This window comes from Harmonia axyridis, chromosome 3 (genome assembly GCF_914767665.1).
Source record: "Harmonia axyridis chromosome 3, icHarAxyr1.1, whole genome shotgun sequence".
Lineage (NCBI taxonomy): Eukaryota > Metazoa > Arthropoda > Insecta > Coleoptera > Coccinellidae > Harmonia > Harmonia axyridis.
This window is the reverse complement of record NC_059503.1, coordinates 27,420,428-27,440,108: the sequence shown is the minus strand read 5'-3', so window position 1 is coordinate 27,440,108 and position 19,681 is coordinate 27,420,428. Positions and strand designations below refer to the sequence as shown.

At 35.6% G+C, this 19,681-nt stretch overlaps 1 protein-coding gene across 3 annotated transcripts in view; it reads left to right on the top strand.

Moving 5' to 3' along the window:
- Positions 1–19,681, top strand: part of LOC123675778 (Krueppel-like factor 5) — a 217,032-nt gene that overhangs the window by 77,207 nt on the left and 120,144 nt on the right. For all 3 annotated transcript variants that reach the window (XM_045611291.1, XM_045611289.1, XM_045611290.1), the window contains exon 3: positions 16,397–16,474. In XM_045611291.1, coding sequence (XP_045467247.1) covers positions 16,402–16,474 — 73 coding nt within the window. In that variant the 5' untranslated portion in view covers positions 16,397–16,401. The remainder of the gene's footprint in view (positions 1–16,396; positions 16,475–19,681) is intronic.

The following is a 19,681-nucleotide window of genomic DNA, read 5'->3' as shown; positions in this document are numbered from 1 at the left end:
TCTATCGGTCAAATTGTCTCTCAGAACGCAATAAAATACGTTTACGACGCATAAAACGTCCAAGATCGAGGAAAGTCTTCATAATGACGCACGACGGCAATGCGAAAAATAATTTACGCATCGCTCGGTTCATCAATTTAAATTTCAACATTTTAGTCAATTAGCGCGGCGGCCCGCCGTTCGCTTTACAGCCCGGATTTATGCCCAACCGTTTTTATGCCCCCGATTGACGGACAATTTCGAATCAAATAGTTGTGTTTATTGGCCTGTCCCGAGTAAATCGACGCGATTACATCAAGATCGTGAGGACATTCCGATCGACCTTTCTTTGTTGACGGCTGTGCGTGGGACTTGACATCTTTTAAGCGTGAATTATGACGCCGAGATAGCCGTATATGCGCCACGAAAATTATCCTCTAACGCTACTACACGACACGATTGAATTAATTCGCTTCATATATCTCCCTTCGGAGCAATAGTATCTCGTAAAATACGCCAAAATCAACTCCGAGCCTTCGCCATAACTAGAAGTTGTCATTGCTGCGTATAGCGACGCCGTCGTCATGAGAACCCATAGACAAAGGAAGGAAAATACTGACGACTGCGTAGAGTCGTTTTCCAATGGGCACACGTTGGTTGATTCAATTTTGTATCATTGAAATTAACGTTGTCATTTTGGTTTCAACATCTAATGTGTTTCCGATACGTTTTCATAAAGTTATATTCAACTTATTCAACTAGTTTCCTAATAACTAAATTACTTTATTTTGTATATATTAATTGCTGATATTGGACATTATATCAACATTGCATTGAAACCATTCAATAACCACCTATCTGTAGAACACGTTGGTTTTACGTCTTCTAAAATCTTTAACATCACGTTTCCATTTAACGTTGATATAAACATATCATTCAAACTCTTCGTCGTTTATTTCAGTAACATACACGTTTGTGCTCAACATTAATATATCATCGTTTGTGTTGAATATTTCTTTTAATCGACCTCTTGATCTTTTTTTCACCCAAATGGTTGAAAGTGATAATGATATCCGTTTTGAATCGATGATAAAACTACGAACTAATCATATTACTATATCACGTTGTTATAAGGGCTCTTATTCTCAGTTATTTTTCCATTATAAAGCATTCCATTTACGAGAAAACCGTTCCAATAAAATAAAATTTCATTTTGAAAACCGGTCGAATTGTCGAAAAAATTTTTTCCTTTATAACTTTTGATAGTTTTTCCGATAACATATTTAGATAAATGTGAAAAATAACGTCATATTGTCACTTTTTAATTATGCTTAAAGAATCAATCGCCCGCTTACGTAAATCAACTTGTTTAAAATTTGAATTTCTATCAGATTTGTTATAAGGAAGAACTACAAAAATGATATTTTTATATTTATCGGTGATGTCTAAACATTTGAACATTTACTAAAGCCGTTTACTATACTATATATACACTTCTAGTGACTGCTGCTAGTTTAGCAAAGTCACCCATAGCACGCTGAAATTGTTAGTTCACTTCAGAATACGGAAACCAAGCAGCGCTGAGAGCGGGTAGGAATATGGGAAAGGCAGTCCTGGATAGTCACGAACTAATAGGCAAGGCTTCTGAGAATGTCGTCCACTTCGTTAATAATATCGACGACCTCCTTGTGTTTATATGAATAGCTAGGGTTAAAAACAAAAGATTAATTTGGTCGCAGTTCCCGGATGGATATCAGAGCCCCAACAATCCCGATTCAATAAGTTATTATTATATTATCAATACTGTAATACATGTGACTAATTGTGAATTACAATTTTTTATTTCTGAACTCCAAATTATCAAACCCCAATTCCAATAATATGTTCTGAAATCAATTTTTACTGTTCTGAATTACATATTAGTATTCTGAAATATCAATTATTGTTTCTGAATATAATGTTCTTTTATCTAATGAATTTCAAGTTCCCTATTCTGAATAACAACTTTCTATTCTGAATTACAATTTCCATCTTCTGAAATTCAGTTTTTTCACAATTTTCAGTGCAGGTTTTCATTGAAATGGTGAAATTGTTTCGAATCATGATTCAAGGCGCCAAATACGCCGAATCAACAAGGTTAGTTGCTAACTACTCCCAATAAGGACGTCACAATCACGCTTATTTATTTTACCACTGAGCTGTAACTCTTTTCTGTTCATCTCTTTATATTATGACGTAAAGCGTTGCCGTCGTCATGAGAACCAACGCATGGTAACGGTTCGCTAGAAGGGCCTTTGGTAGCTACGGTTGTCAATGTTGTCACGTAAATCATCGCGTGGATCGGTCTCTGAGGTTACGTGACGGAGTACGCCGAAGAGACGACCTCACGCACCATTTCCGAATCTATTTCGTATTCCACGTTTGCATTTATTGTTTCAATGTTTTACGTGTACGTTTCACGTGCCTACGGTGGTCCGTAATTTGTAAATTGTTCCATTGTCGATAGGACACGATCGTTTATAATATTTCTCGCCGATACGTAGCTTCCTAATAGAATCGCAGGATGGTTTATTGGCGTGGCACGTTTCCCGATACGCCTTGGCACTTGGCGATTGGATTTTCGAGAGATGAGCATGTAATTCTGTCGAGGTCGTGGATCAGCATTGATGAGATGCTCTCACGAATGAAGAGAAGGTATTCATTTCGTATAAACTTCGGAGAAAATTGTGATCAAGGCCTAGTGAAAATTATATCGAAAATGCGGAAAGCATTGAAAGCGCGAGCCTCTGATGTCGTTGTCGCTGGTTGAAACCGGCATTTAACGAAGTTTAGTGCTACACTTTATATTCTATTGTTGTAAACAGCGGAATAATTCAAACTATTTCAATAATAACAACGACGCAATCCGCGATCGCAGTTGCCTTAGATATGCCCTAATAGGTTCCAATGCTGTAAGCAGAGGCGTACAACTGAATATTTTCAGCGTCAATAGTGTCTTCATCTGAAATTTTCGACTATTTGAGTAATCGTATTTGATAAATGAACCAATAACATTCGCAGTAAACTTCATTAACATGTAATACGTGAAATTAATGATGTGTTTGGAGACGTTCTAGCTGAGTACACTGGGATTTAAATCGATTTGTTGCCTTCAAAATCCACTCATTTTACAATCAAGACCTTTTGCGCCATCATTCATTCAAACGCCAATTTTGCCCAGGGAGACCACATTTACCTGTATACTATTACGTGGTTGCCAAGGTCGAAATTGTTGTGTCAACTCCTAACTAAACGTCAGTGCTTTCCTTTTTTTTGGTTTTTTAATATCTTAATTGAGGAAGAATATTTCATTACGTATAAGAAAAATCATATAATAAACATCAACAAATGAGGAAAGCGCTGACCTAAAGTAAGAAGCTTTTCTCTTGTTTAAATTTATATTGATGTAATTGTTTCAAGAAATATCGTGTGAACTTTCAAACCATTATCTCACAATCTAGTACTCGTAGTAGATTTCTGCATGATCGTGTTCACGATTTAATGTTTACCTCCATAAAGATATTCCATTAATGATTTCAAAGTCTGTAAATAAAATTGTAGATTGTGGCTTCAATCAAATATTTCTTATTCGGTCTTCTCAACACAAGTTGGAAGTGTATACTTCTTTGTATCTTAATTATCAAAATGTATCGCAAAAGTTCAATCCTGTCCCAATCGGGTCCTAAAAGTTCTATCATCAAATACTCAACTAATCTTCAAAGTGACCTTGTTGAAACGATTTTGTTGAGGAAACGAAAAAGCTAATGAAAAAAAAAATCATAATGTCATCTCTGATTATTTTCCCCTTTTGTCAGGCAAGCAAAGTATATTTCAAAAAGTATATCTTCATTTTTATATTTTGTATTGTTTTTATTTTGTGTCGTAACTTCTCAGCCGACACTGGTCGGCGGTCAATACCTTACCCAGCTTGCTTCAACCCAACGGTCCAGCCACAATCGAGAATAGGGTGGACACGAGGATGGACATCACCTTAGCGCTTTCTTAATTGCTTCTATTGAAATTGAATTTCTGCTCGGATATGTTATCACTTAAATAATAAGTTTGTGATTTTCGATATTCTTCTTAAATTTTCTGTTTCTGATTATCTGTACCCACGCAATTTTGCAAAAAGCTTAAAATGGTTATTCGCGCTTAATCTAAACCCAATCTATTTTATGATCACTGAAATATTGGGTGTTTCTTATTCAGTATTCTCAAATTTTTATATTTTTGTTGATGTAATCAGTAATTGTTATTCTTATCTCAGTTGCATCGATTTTGGTCTAGGAGATATTGGATTATGTCTTTTAATATTCTTGATTTTGAACTGGGGATATTTTTGGTTGTGAAAACGATGCATCTTTCTCATGAATCTAATTTTAAAAAAGAGCTCAAGGCCAAAAGAAAAATTTTACAATAGCATTCTTCTAATGACGATTTTTATTCTTCTTCTTCAGGTGCCGTCTTCGTTCCGAAGTTTGGCTATTATCAAAGCTATGCGTATTTACGTTACTTTTTCAAAGGTTTTCATTGTTGTTCGGAAATCTAGTTTTTCGCTTTTGAGTAAAACGTCATTGAATATAATAAATAAAACGGCTAATATTTAGAAATACTTGATGAAAATAAATAGGTAAAATTTCCAATGAAGTAATTATATCATACGATATTAACCATTTATCCGGTCAATGTATCAGCAATAGGAAAATGCCATCCACACACCCATTGTCAGACAGAAGGTCTCCACGCCATTACGTAGGATTCATAATCGAAAGTAACCCAAGGAGAATGCATGTCATCAAGGGAGGATAGCGATATACCGGTTTCACCCTTATTAGGGATCACCAGTACCGCATAACCCCACCCAAGATGACAAACAAACGAAATAGCAGGCATCTTATTGAACGCTGGCAGTCGCTAGTCAGTATGAATTACTGCAGAGCGCCACCCAGCGGACAAATAACCTAACTACCTCCTCCATGAATACTTCGAAAAATAATTACTTCATTGGAAATTTTACTTATTTATTTTCGTCATTGAATATACTTCTGGAGTTTGGAGAAAAAAATTCTTTCACGTGGTTCCTCTGCTTTCAACCCCATATCAAGGCATTTGAGCATTATCATATTTACTGAACTAAAAATTGAAGCAATAAAGCTTCAAACATGTTCTTTGTGGCTGCAAAAACTTACTTTCGATTCCGGGTTTTGCCCACTCTGTGAACTCTCTGCCACTGTCTCTTGCCGAAGCATATACGCGTAGTAATAATTGTACTTCATTAGAGACCTTATGCACGTAGTCGACAGCTCGTTCCAAATAAAGGCCGATATTATTAGAATATCTCAGGATCCTGAATAATATCTCCGCCCGAGTTTGCCAGGCAGGCAAGATATATGTCTCCTATCTGCTTCCGAAACTGGCAACCGCAGCCGCCTCGCATTGTGTTGGGTCATTCCGTATGGAAAAGGATATAGTCCAGTCATCTCAGTCGAAATTAGGTACCTACTTATCTCGGAATTTGAGATACCCGGCTATTAACTCCTATGAACTTGTATTTAGAGAAAATTTGTCTCAGAACTTATTTATGAGGTTGTCCGCGACTATTAAAACCTGGTGTCAAAGGTCACAAAAGTAGTTTTTTCCACATTTTTTGTAATTATCCTGTTTGCTTTGAGTTTTCTGCTATTCGTTGTCATTATCAATATTGTAGAGGATTCTTTACAACTTTGGTCACAAATATTTCATTTCAAGTTGAATCGTTTTCGAAATATAGGGCAGAGAGCATCATTTAAGGTCAATCGGTGAATATTGGTTTATTTACATTAGTAGAAACCTGCATTCAGACAGAGAAACGGCGACAAGAAAACTACATCTGTAAGTTAACTGTTTGATTTTAAGAAGCAATGTATTTATAAATAATCAATATACTTTATATGGCGTATTTTTACCGGGACTAGTGATTGACCTTGAATGCTCTTCGCCCTCTATCTCGAGAACGGTTTAATTTATAGAAAAAATATTGAGACAAAAGTTGTAGGAAATTCAATTCTCTCCAATATTGGTAATGATCATAAATAGTGAAAAACCTATACGAAACAAGATATTTGCAAACATGTGCAATTTTGCGATTTTTGTAAATTTTGGCCTTAGATTTCAATAGTCGCGGCACTCGACCATAATATTTTGAGACAACTTCAAGGATGTCCAAATATACACACATCGTCAAAAGTCTTGGCCCCCCATTGGTTTCTCAAGAAATAAACAATCTATATTCTGGAAATGAGATGAATATTTTCCTCTAATATACTGTAATGTACTTCTTTGATAGAAAATCCTTGTTCGTTACTCTTTGCTTTATGCAGGACGAGACAAAATAGGAAAAATGAAAAAAATATAAATTTATCGATTATTTATTCTGGACTGCCAGGACCTTTCCAAACCCTTTCTCGTCAGCTATCACTCTGTAAACCGAACTCGTACGAAAAAAATACGTTGCGTCATTGTGGTACAAGCCAGTTTTGGTGGTGTTCTGCCCATTGCCGAATGGTAGTTCTATGTTCTGGTGATAGCCGAGGTACTCTTAAAGGTCCTCTTACCCTTGAATTTGAGGAGTGCAACGGTCTCCTTATGGTACTGGTTGAGACTACCAATCTATAGGTCCTCAAAAAATGACTTCGAAGGGCTGTTACAGATACCGTTCCATTCCTTCAAGTCAAATTTGCGATATAATGGTCTTCTCCGGTTTATAGGAAAAGGGGCCACTATGCGTCTTAGAGAAGAACGTGGCATATTCAAACGTTGTGCAATATAGTGGTTCCACAAAGCTTCTTGAAGTAGGGCTACTATTTTTGCCTGGTCAAACTGAGAAATTGGAAGTCCCGGCATTCTCTATGAAATATTCTCAATATTATAACTCTCGTTATTCGCTGAAAACTGATCAATTTCGAATACACTTGTATTCTCCCGAACAAGAAACATTTTTTGTTGGTTTATTGTTCCCATTTGAGTGGTAAGAAAGAGATCATTTCACACCCAAACAATTGTCATGTTACATTCAATTCAACAAGTTGAGAGTCGATAGAGGGGGCCAAGATTTTTGAGGATGTATGTAAGTTTACGGCTGGGTATCTCCAATTCCGAGGTAAACTACTAAGATGACTATACTAATTGGCCGATATGGGCGATATGACTGACGGCCGTAAAAAATTCAAGTGCCTTTTATGCGACCCTAAAGATGCCGGACGAGATTGTGCTCAGTGCAGAACGAGATAAATTCTGATATGAATATCATTTCGCGCGTTTCCAATAATTACTTTTCGGCTATTTAGCCAAGACTTTCGTTCGTTACTCTCGAAATGGGCGAATATTTTATCTTTATCGATTGGCTTTTGGGTGGTCGCCCACCTGAGGAATATGAGCTGAGGGACTGGATCTGCCCAAATTATATCGTTTATTGGTTGGTCGAATGATCGGACTTGTCGAAAATCGAGGTGTTTAAGCTTATAAGCGTTATGGCGGTGGCGGTGTCAAAAGTACTCGGTTTCGAGTAATTCGTTTTGCGATTATCGAAAATATGCACTAAGGTAGGTAACTGTGGTGAGGACTTTTCAATTCGGCAAGTCTTAATCGGCTTTTGCAACGTGCCGAGGCGCATTTTAAGTTAATGAGCAAAACGATTAGGGAAATAAGTACCATGTTTTTATACATTCACTTCCCGACATTAGCACATTCAGTTCACGTCTCTCGAGTTGCTGCATTCTTAATATTTCAATGAATTTATACTAGCAATTTCTCTTTCGACGAACGCCTATTTATCGCGGCAGTTACTTCTTTATGTCCGTGGCGAAAACTACCAGATAAAAATCCTTTTTAGACACTTTCCTCGAGGATTTTATGCCGAATCATAATTGACCTCAATTCTTTAATTGATTACATTGCAAATTAGTTACACTATTACCATTTCATTCTATATCGTCAGATATCTGAACTCAACAAAAAATGTCAATTCATAGCAATTTTGATTTACTCAAAATGATTTCAAGGTGTAGAATTTATCTTCGAAAATGTCGTAAATTTCAGTTCAATCCGGAATAGGCAAATTTGAATCCAGAATTTTCCTTTACTATAAATTGGTGCCGATATAAAATGGAATATATCGAAAGACATGGAAGCTAGGTATGTTCAGGAGCGAAAGGAAGGAATATCAAAAGAGAAAAAATCGCACCTTCCAAGCTTGTGTTTAATTTTTTTCAATGTTTTCTCGTTGCGTGAATAAAACTATTTAAAAAAGTTATAAATGATATTAGATGGACAGTACCACATCATTCTACGTTTTCATTCCATGTTTGTGAGTTTGATATTGATTTTGATTGAAACGACTGATTCGGGTGGCTGTCTGAAAAATTGAATTTGAAATATTCATTCTTTAATTCGGAGATTGAACTGAAGGTCGGAGTAAATATTTAATGCTATAAAAATTGAATAATGTTTTCCTTGATAACTTTCCATGCCTGTGTTCGATAGTTTTTCCGATAACATATTTAGATATGTGAAAAATATTATCATATTGTCACTTTATGATTTTGCTCGAAAAATCAATCAGCCGCTTACGTGAATCAACTTGTTGAAAATTTGAATTTCTATTATGTTTGCTATAAGAAAGAAGATCATTAATAGTGATAACAATTTTGAGAAACCTGGAAGTAGAAGAATGATATATTTTATATTTATTTGTGATGTCCAAGCATTCACACATTCACTCAAGTGGTTATTTACTATATTATATAAACACTTCTAGTGACTCGCTGCTAGTTCAGCAAAGTCACCGATAGCACGCTGAAATTGTCAGTTCACTTTGAAATACTGAAACCAAGCACCACTGAAGGCGGGTAGGAATATGGAAAAGTCAGTCCTGGATATACTCACGAAGTAACAGACAAGGCTTCTAAGGATGTCTTTTTTTTCAACGAAGTTCACATGTTTTTTTTTAATAAGTTTTTTGGATCGATAGATCATTTTTCATTTTGCTATAATTTATAGTGATTTAATTCATTTTTCTATTTCATATTTTTAGGTTCTTTCATATCATATGATAAGTTTAATAAATGAAAGTGTTTTTTGCAAGGTTCCTTCTCATTTCATCATTTATATTATTATTGATGTGACACTACACAATAAAACTGCTAAAAATCGAGTAGCTTGATATGATTCAAGTACTTGATAAATAAATACTTGACTTGACTTGAGATTGAAAAAATACTAAGTACTTGACCTAAGCTTGACTTGATTTCAAGTTAAGTCAAGCCAAGTAGCTTGTAAATCAAGCCAAGCCGTGAATCCCTAGACGTATTCAACCATGATACAAAAAAATATTAATATTTCTTTGTATCATGGTGTTCAACTACTGAACTATTATTTTCTATATTGAAGTTCTCGATCGATGCAATAAATGATGCTGGGTTATAAACATTATAATAAACGAAAATTCATTGAAGTCATAATGTTCTTTATATTGACAAACAATCTCTTAATTGTTGGTATTTTTGAGAGGGACTACAGCTCCGAAGATCCTCCTCAGATACGCTAGTGCTTAAAGCCATTTGTCAAAATATTTTCGAAATTCTATAAGATGTTTAAAATTAGAAGTGTTTTTCGTTTTCGAACGTCCGGTTCACAGAACCGATTCAACTTTCGATCCGCTAATCGATCTAGCATAACGAAGGCAATCAAGCTCCACACAACAACATCGGATAATTCCAAACGCTCATACCCGAAACTTCACCGAGGGAATAACAAATGAGTGTATTAATTATCGCCGAAACTTACGTCCAACATCCATCATCGGCATCTGGGGTTTCGCAACGGCGATATCATGGACGATGGACAGCCGCGACTAATACGAATTTGTGGCGTACAACTTTTTTTTTCCTCTCTTCTCGATTACGATTCGGGTGAAGGTTCAATTTTTCAACTGGCTCTAATGGCTATCTTTCCCAGCGTCGATTTTGGGTGTGATGGTAATGACTTCGATTAATTAGACAAATAAATACGAGGTGCCATTAGTTCTGAACGATGTCTTCTTGCGAAATAGCCTGGAGATTGCTATCTGTCTACGTTAGGGTTAGCGGAAGGGGAGTTCCCACGAGATTTTGGGATTTTTGTGCAATCTATCATCGCATGGTGTCCCAAATTCGATGCTTATTGAAAGCATCTCGAGAACTATAAGACTTACGCTGTGTCCTACGTGAGCGAATCATTGCGAGCGATTAGCGCGACGCGACCAAACGCGATATATCAAACATTGTAATATAATAGCGCTGTCCTACGTGCAGTCGTATCGGTCGTAAAACTGTTTCAGCCGAATTTCGCGCTCTGTCGGCGATCAAATTGTTTGATATTTCCAAGCGGAATACGCGCGAACTTCAGTAGTTCTTGTTGATGCAGGCACGTTTGCTTCGACCGCTCTACAATGAATGATTTAAACGAAGTTTTAATACTGGCTGTTAGAAATTCCAGTATACTCTGGGACAAGACTGATAAAAGATATCATAATCGACTGTTGGTGGATAGAGAATGGAGTAAAATTGCCGATGAACTGATGATTGACAAATTAACTATAGTATTATATACACTGAGAGAAGTGTTTATTTGATATTATCGAAAATGCATTATAGTTGATGAATCATTTATTGGATCTATGGTCAAACAAATATTAGTTTCATGGAAATAAATAATTTATTTGAAATCCTACCAATAATCATCATTTATTATTCCACTTCATTTATTTACGCATAACTTATATTACTAATGCTGAAGAAATATCCATTTGAAGGAAATAAATATAGTTGAGGTTAATATATCATTGAGTAATAATAAATAAACCTTATTTATATGTAATACGTAGGTATCCATGCAGATTGAAAAAAAATATTTCAATTCAGTAATGGTTTACGTATTTCTTAGATTTTTTTTTTATTGTTTCTATATAGGAAATGTTGTAGGAACTGTGGAATAAATTTGGAGAAGTCCTTAATTGTTCATATAAGTGGTGAAACTCTCCAAAATTCATTCGTTCCAAAAAAAATTAATTTGTTGGATTTCTCTTTCTTCCCATTTTTCTGCGTCTTACAATTAGCATTTTTGAAGCCACATTTTCACATATGAATAATTTACGTTTTCTTGACCACCTCATTATAACTGTTTCTCTACAAGCGTATGACAACGAACTGATCTTCCGCAATGCACAATCCCAACCCAACCATATTTATGTCGCGTCGTGTCGCGTTTGTAGATTTCAACGTAGGACAAAAAAAGTCGCGCTGCTCACATCGCTCGCGTAGTACATAAAATTGGCGTCGCTCGCGTCGTAACATTAGTCGCTCACGTAGGACATAGGGTTAGAGATAAAATTTGCAAGGACCCCAATCTCTTTTTTCGAAATAATAAGATATCAGAAATCAGATAATAGATATCTTGATTCGTTCTCGAATCACTGGGCGTTTCTGAAAATTGACTGTTTCAAATATTTCGCTGTATGTTGGTTTTCGTTAGAGACATTCGGAAAATTCCACAACTTTTTTTCCAGTACTTTTTATGCTTTATATGATACTCATAACAGATCGTAGAAAACAATCACCGTTTTAGAGATGTAATGGAGAGTTGGTGGATCTTAAATGGCAGACCCCATAAGATTCGTGTCAAAATTTGACAGCAGTCCGACCATTAGTTTGTGAGATATTGCGTTGTGAGTTTAGCTACTCTTGTTATTTGAAAAATAGGGAAAAAAAGAATTTCGTGTGCTGATAAAATATTGGTTTTTGAAGGGAAAAAATACAGTTGAAGCAAAATCTTGGATTGATGAAGAGTTTTCGGGGTCTGCACCAGGAAAATCAACCATTATTGATTGGTATGCTAAGTTTAAATGTGGTGAAAAGGACGCCCAAAAGAAGCTGTCACCAACGAAAAAATCAAAAAAGTTCACAAAATAATTTTGAATGAACGTAAAGTGGAGTTGATCGAGATAGCAGACATTGTGAAGATATCATCTGAACGTGTACATTATTTCATTAACAAATATTTGTACAATCGATCAAAAGCAACAACGTGTTAATAATTCTGCGCAGTTTTTGAAGCTGTTAAAGTGCAATAAACCTGAATTTTTGCGTTGGAATGTGACAATGAATGAAACATGTCTCCATCATTTCACTCGGGAGTCCAATCGACAGTCAGCTGAGTGGACTGCACACGATGAACCGAATCCAAAGCGATGAAAAACACAACATTCAGCTGGCAAAATTATAGCATCAGTATTCTGGGATGCGCAAGGTAACCTCCAAAAGGGCCAGACCATCAACAGAGATTATTATATAGCGTTATTGGATCGTTTGAAGGATGAAATCGTTAAAAAACGGCCCCATTTGAAGAAATTAAAGGTGCTGTTTCATCAAGATAATGCGCTGTGTCACAAATCAATGAAAACGATGGTAAAATTGCATGAATTGGGCTTCTTGCTTCTGCATCCACTGTATTCGCCAAATCTGGCCCCCAGAGACTGTTTTCTGTTCTCAGACCTCAAAAGAATGTTTTTTCGAGTAGACATATTAACTACTTCTATGTAGACAAAAAATTTCAACTCTGCATTATACAAAATGATCATAATTAATATTTAAATATCAACTACAAATAATGGCCAAAAACTCTCTAATTTCAAAGGGCTATATTTCTACTTGAAAATTTCAAAATATCTTTATTTACTCCCTCAAAATGAGAGCCGTATCTAGAGTGGGCCACCCAGTATAAACATTTTCTTTAACTAACTTCTGACTGATAGGTTTCTTCTTTTCAATTTCATTGTGTCGTATTTCTTAAAAAATATCTTCTGCTGATCAGTTGGACGATAGAATCCTCTAACGTTGAAGCACAGTTTCGACTTGATGATGGTCATAAGCGGTTTGTTTTTTGCTTATCATCCGTAATAATATACTCACGAGTAGCTGCTGCCATCGCCACAAAGCTGTGAAGAAACCTGATAATTATCTTTAATTTCACTGCTCCAAAATTGATACAACGCGTTCATGAAACTGACATCTAAATTGAGAAATACACTGTCAACGATTTTTTTGGCCTCGTCTTTGGGAAGATTCGGCCATAACTTAATTTGGACCAGCACGGTCTTCTGAGATGAGATCTCAGGATCTTTACATCATAAAATTACCACAAACAATTTATCAAAGGGAAGCTTGAGCGTTGTTGAATAATTATGAAAAATGGGATCTAAATCTGAGCGATTTTATTGTTAGTTGTCATCAAATTGCACTAAAATAAGAATTTAGTGCACTTATTTACATATGGATGTAAAGAACCCTAATTTTTCTGTACTGGAGTTACCTGTGAATGCTGAGGTCTATCATTAAAACCACAGAAATTTTTTTGATAATTTATTCCTGATGAGTTAATTCCTTTTTTCTTCAAGATTCCACATTTTACTGGATGAAAAGAGCAAAGCTGTACTTCTAACGGAACTATACCAGGGTGTCCCATAAGTGGCACGTCACAGTGACACCGGAGGTAGGTCAGCTAAAGAGGGACCAAACCAGCCTAACATGACCCCAGTAAAAGTTGCATGGTTTTCGAGTTATTACCAAATTACGTTTTTTAGTGAATTTTCACCTTTTTTAACATTGTCAGGGTCAGAATTCTGCTGGAAAGCTCTCGAAGCTTATTTTTGTTGTTGTAATGGAATCTTAAATAATTATTTAAGATGACATGAGTATGATTCTGTCAAAAAGTTATGTGGATTTCCGTAAATTAATGGATAAATCTTGATTTCAATTGCTAGCAAAACGAGAACTTCGACTTTGGACACCTGCTGTGAAAAAAAATCCTTGAAACAAAACGAGCAAGTAACATAAAAAAATTGGGCATTTTAAACAGATTTAGAAATGGTACAATACACGAATCTTATGCCCATAAAACTAGGTATTTTCATCATTTTACCGATGCCCTACTTAACTAAGTTGAAACTAGGAAACCCGCTATCAGGTAATTTTGCCGCTTGCTATGACATTACATTTGATACCGGGCTTTGTTATTATTTGTTAAAGTCACAATAGGGAAAAAGATGGATGTTAGGCTGGTTAGGTCCCTCTTTAGCTGACCTACCTCCGGTGTCACTGTGACGTGCCACTTATGGGACATCCTGTATATGCGACTGTTCTACTTTCGATACCGAATTTTTCGAAAAAGTCTAGGTATTCTATTAATTCCATTATATAAAGGAAAGGAATTTGCATATGCCTTCCACTAAGCCATAGGTTGCTATATTCAATATTCTAGAAAATGCCATAAATCTCTATTATCAGCAGTCCTTTGGCGATGAGGAAAGCAGCAGACATCGGAGATGCCAATACAGACTCATAATTACTAATCTCTAATATCTAGCCACCGGGCTTTTCTCCTATGAAGAAACGATGCAATTATCATAAATTTAAAATGTTGGGAGATATGAAATATGAGATGGCGAAATTGCTGGTTTATTGTTGAAAGTTAATTGATTTAATTAACGTCTAAAATCCGAACAATTGATTTCAATGCTGAATACCAGTCTTTCGCTGGTCACTGTTTATTACTCATTGTTGAACTGAAGTTACTATAGATACCATCCTCAGAGGACATCAAGATTCATCATTACCGGTTATCTTTTCCGTTCAAAACTTAACACATAAGAGACTTGAGAATATTCTTTTACCTCGTAATGACCCTTGCAGCACTCCTTCCTATATTCAGTTTTCATTAATTTTTAACTGAACTGGCCGATTCATTTGAAAAGTGACAACCTCAATGTTGTAGTCAGCTCGGACAACAATAAATAATGACTTTATTATGACCTAGAACGTCAACTAGGTGTGGATTTTCGTAGAGTGCGCTTTTTCCGACATTATTTTTTCGATAGAAATCAATCATTATTGTTTCTCGAACAATGGTCACGGTTGAAAAAAATCGTTATAGGTTACGGTGACGGGGTTATGGCGCGTTAAAAGCCACAGATGGTATCGCTGCTGTTTGACACGAAGTTGATTTGACAGTTGAAACGGATTAGATACTGTTATCGATCTGTCTGACTACCTTAATTTCTTAAGACGGATATCTTAGGTATCTATTATGATCGGCTAATGATACTTGAAGGTCAAATCGAAAATTAAATGAAAGTAAATGGAGTTGACAATACAGATAACGATGACAACGTGAAGGTGCCCAAATTATTAGGCATATGAAGGAATTGAAATTATGTGAAAAACGCCAATAAGCGTTTTCCAAGAATTACTTCTGATTCTCCTTTGGTGGGTTTATGAATAAAGATGTGGCGGCATTTCTTGATTCGGCAAAAGCCCTCAACACAGTATCACATAATAAATGTCATAAGATAATAATATAGGAATCGTGTTTTCGGAGATATATAGTGGAAACCGTATTATCCAAGTAGGTGCTAGAATCCACAACGGTCGAAATGAGCTAGATTTATTCGGAAGTGACATGGGAATACCGCAAGGTTCGATTTTGGGTTCGGCATTTTTTTTAATTTGTATCAATATGGGGGAGTGTTATTAAATAGGGGTGGACTTTGCGATAGGGATACAACGGAATGCAAATGTGGATATGTTGGTGCAAAATAGCGGGCTGATATCGGAATTGGTTCGAACTGTAAAAATGAACAAGTTTTTACGGTTTTCTCGTTGATGAATAAATGTTCAAACCGTTAGGACTTATGAATTTGCGGAAAATTTTTTATAAGATAGTCATCATAGTAACTATGTTCTGTTAAGATTATGATCTCTGCCAGTGAATTATAGAATAACATTCCAAATCATATGAACTTTTGACATGAAAATTTTATATTCGTGCTGTTAGGAAATTTCTAGCTACCAAAAACCTCGACAACATTGCACGTTCGCAGCGTGGATTCTTGAACTGAAGCACTACAGTGAAGACTGAAATTTAAAAAAAAAAGGCAATCAATTAGACAATAAAAATGAGCCGATCTATTCATCTATTAATTGTGAATTAACGAGAAATTATTATTGTTACATTAAATATTACAAAATTTACAGGCCTCTAATTAATTCAGACAAAATACAAACACGTGCCTCAAATAAGCAGAACAATGATTAACTCATATGACATCAAGTCAGTAGGAATATGTCGGAAAACATAATGATTTGAAATATCTTATAATTTTTTGGGGCAATCAATTAACATTTTGTTAATAGAAGAAGGTATTCATCAACTTATTTTATAGTTTATTTCCAGCAAAATTCATTTTTAGTACTGTTCTTATAACTCAAAATTATAAATTCAAATTTTAGTCTTTCTTCTTTTTTTTCAGGACGAATGTGGTTTGGATGCCAACCGATGGCCTGGAGCACCCAGACCAGGGGTTCCTACATCTCCAACAGCCCCAGAGGTAGGTGATCCATTGTTTATAGTTTCGACTTCATGAATTTCCTTGAATCACAAGCTGTAATAAAACATAAATTTCAGATTAGTTTTTACGGTTCAAGTACCTGTTGAATTGAAACTTGACATCAAGTGTCAAAGTACCATCACCTGTACTATTTTACTTCTACTACTACTACTATAAAATCTCATTTTCACGATGATAGTAACTCTCACGATAGTACCATCGTAGAGGCTCATTTTCACGTTGATTGTTACTATCGTAAAAGTGATAGTAAACGATGACAGTTTCCGCGTTAGTTACTATCGTGATAGTAACTAATTTACTGTCACTATGTAAACTTCTTCTTCTTCAAGTGCTATGTAGTCACTATGTAAACTATTTGATAGTTACTACCGCACTGTTGCGGCAGTACTCTCGCACTATCACGTCGTGCAAATAGTTGATAGTACTATCACTTTAGTTCGGGAAGGAATTTTTTTATTATACAAGGTTATTTTCAAGCCATTTTCACTACTTTGAGACGTTGTAAAAGTGGATGATTCTAAGCTACTTGCAGCTTTTGTTGTTTCACTCATTTCTCAACTTACAAATACAAATCTAACTGCCGTGTACATCGTGAATCTGCGATGGTAGTTTTAGGTAGCAGGGAGTCGCAACTCCCTGAAATTCTAACCTCTTATGAACATAGAAAAAATTGTTTGAGATTCCAAACGCAATAACTTTTTTCGATGTTTCTGCGTCTTCCCTAAGACACTCCCATCCCATTCAACTAAGATTGATATGTTCGAATGTCTGACATCCATAAAACTCTGTATCTCAGTTGGAAGTGGCAGTAGATTCATACATGGTGAATTGAAAGAAATGATATAACATCGTCCGTGGTCACCGGAGTGTAAAAGTGGCGAAGTGAAGGTATCATCTATTGGGAAAGAAGCTAACCATCACTGGGTCACATGTGGTTTTATGGATGGTACTCCTAGATCGAGGCCAGCGGCGGGTAACTGATCTCGAGATAACAGACACGGATTTCGCCTTAAGAAAATGACTTCATTCGGCAATGTTGTTCAATGAAGTCATTTTGGTTAATTATAATAATGATTGTGATGAACCCTCAATGTCGATTTCAGTACAAAAGATATGACGTATATAGGTACCGGGTGAATTTTTCAAATTAAACCAGAAATCAGAAATCTCTAAAACAAAATATCTCACGAAAAAATGTTTCGAATAACAGGTGGATATTTTGACAGGGAGGTCCATTTATGCTGAAACCTTCTCCATTTCCTTCACTCTTGTGGGAGGACGAGGGTCAACTTTGGAATTTCCAATGCAATTTCTGTTTTTTTTGCAGATTCGTATTCTATGCGAAAAACTACAAAATATATGTGGAAATACTTTTCGTCTAAATATGTTTATTCAAATGCTATGCGCTATGCTCACTCCGTAGCGAAAAACTTCAAAGACCACGTGGTGGTAATCCTGTAAACAAAACACTATTGCCTCTTTCAGGATTATTGAATCAGTGAATCGACTAATTATTTCATCCAAGAATACATCCTTGTGAATTCTTCCTCGGAGGATTCTACTATTTGCCCCTTAATCTCAAAGACTAAACTAAAACTAAAAACTAAAAGTTTTTCAGAACACTGAATATTTTTCGCAATTCCGCATTTGGAATAATTTTCACGATTATTGTTCCGTTATATTATGACTTGCTTAAGTGTGTATTAAATGGAATACAATTTCGAAATTTGTTCATCAAATAAAAAGTTAATAGTAATTTTAAGGTAAATTAATATTATTACTTGAATTAATTGGATTATATTCGATAAGTCATCATGTTTCATGAAAGATAATACATTGAATGAAATCCAATCAAATGAAACCATAATATTAGTGAACCTTAAAATTAAAATCAAATTAATTCAAGTTTAACACTCTGAAGCAGTCAGGTATAACGAAACGATGATAGGCCAGAAAAGAGCCGATGATTTTTTTTCAATTTTATTTTCTTCGAACCTGTTGCCGATTTCAGTGTTGGGGACTTTTTAAAAAGTCACCAACAATCTTCCACATCGAATTGAGGAACATTTGAATTGAAGTTCAAGAGTTTTCTTTTCCAACGTAATCTCGAACTTTTGTAGATTTCAGGTGATTGATTTGAAATGGGCAAAACTAATGATTATATCAAATATTGCAAAAAATAGATGTTTTACATAAAACTGTGATTGAGGAAAATACATTAAATTTCTGAGTGGTTTAACCACCAGTATCAGTGGGTATATTTATTCATTCTTTTTTGAGTGATCGTTGTTAACAACCTAAATCGCTCTATCATTTTATCGCGGTTATTTTTTAAATTTTGAACCGATAATTGCCCAAACGAGAAGGTTTGACTCACCGATGACAAATTCGATTTTCTTCAAATAATAAGTAGTTCGGCTTAGGAATGATGATTATTGGAATTTCAACAATTCCTTTGTGAGTTTTATTATTTTCTGCAATCTTTTTTTCTGAAAAGTTCTATCTCCTGACAGAAAAACACAAACGCAACAAGAATTGGCAGGATCATTGGGAGTGATGCAACAAGCCATTTCAAAACGCCCGAAAGTCATGGGAATGATTCAGAAACAAGGAAATTTGATGTCGTACGAGTTGAAGCCGAAAGATGTTGAACGGCATTTGTTTGCTTGTGAACAGCTGCTTGAAAGGCAAATACGAAAGAGATTCCTGCATCGCATTGTGACTGGAGACGAAAAATGGGTTCAAAACGATAATCCCAAGCGCAGAAAATCATGTGCATATCCCAGCCATGCTTCCACGTCGACGGCCAAACCGAATATTCACAGTTCCAAGGTCATGCTAAGTATTTGGTGGGACCAGCTCGGCATAGTGTATTGAAACCGACTGACTGAAACAATCAAAGGCGATCGTTATCGAACGCAATTAATGCGTTTGAGCCGAGTATTGAAAAACAAACGGCTGCAATACAACGAGAGACATGATAAAGTGCGATGGAGAATACTTTGAATCATAAATTTTTAGCCAATTTTGTACAACAAAACCTCTAAATTCGGAAAAAAGCAGAGGAAGCAAAGTTGTACGCCTATGTAATGTATCAGCTAAACAGTTACGTTTTCCGTTCAGTCAGATAACTCTCAAGTAAAGAACCTCAAAAAATTCAAAAAAATATCCTTAGCAATCAATAAA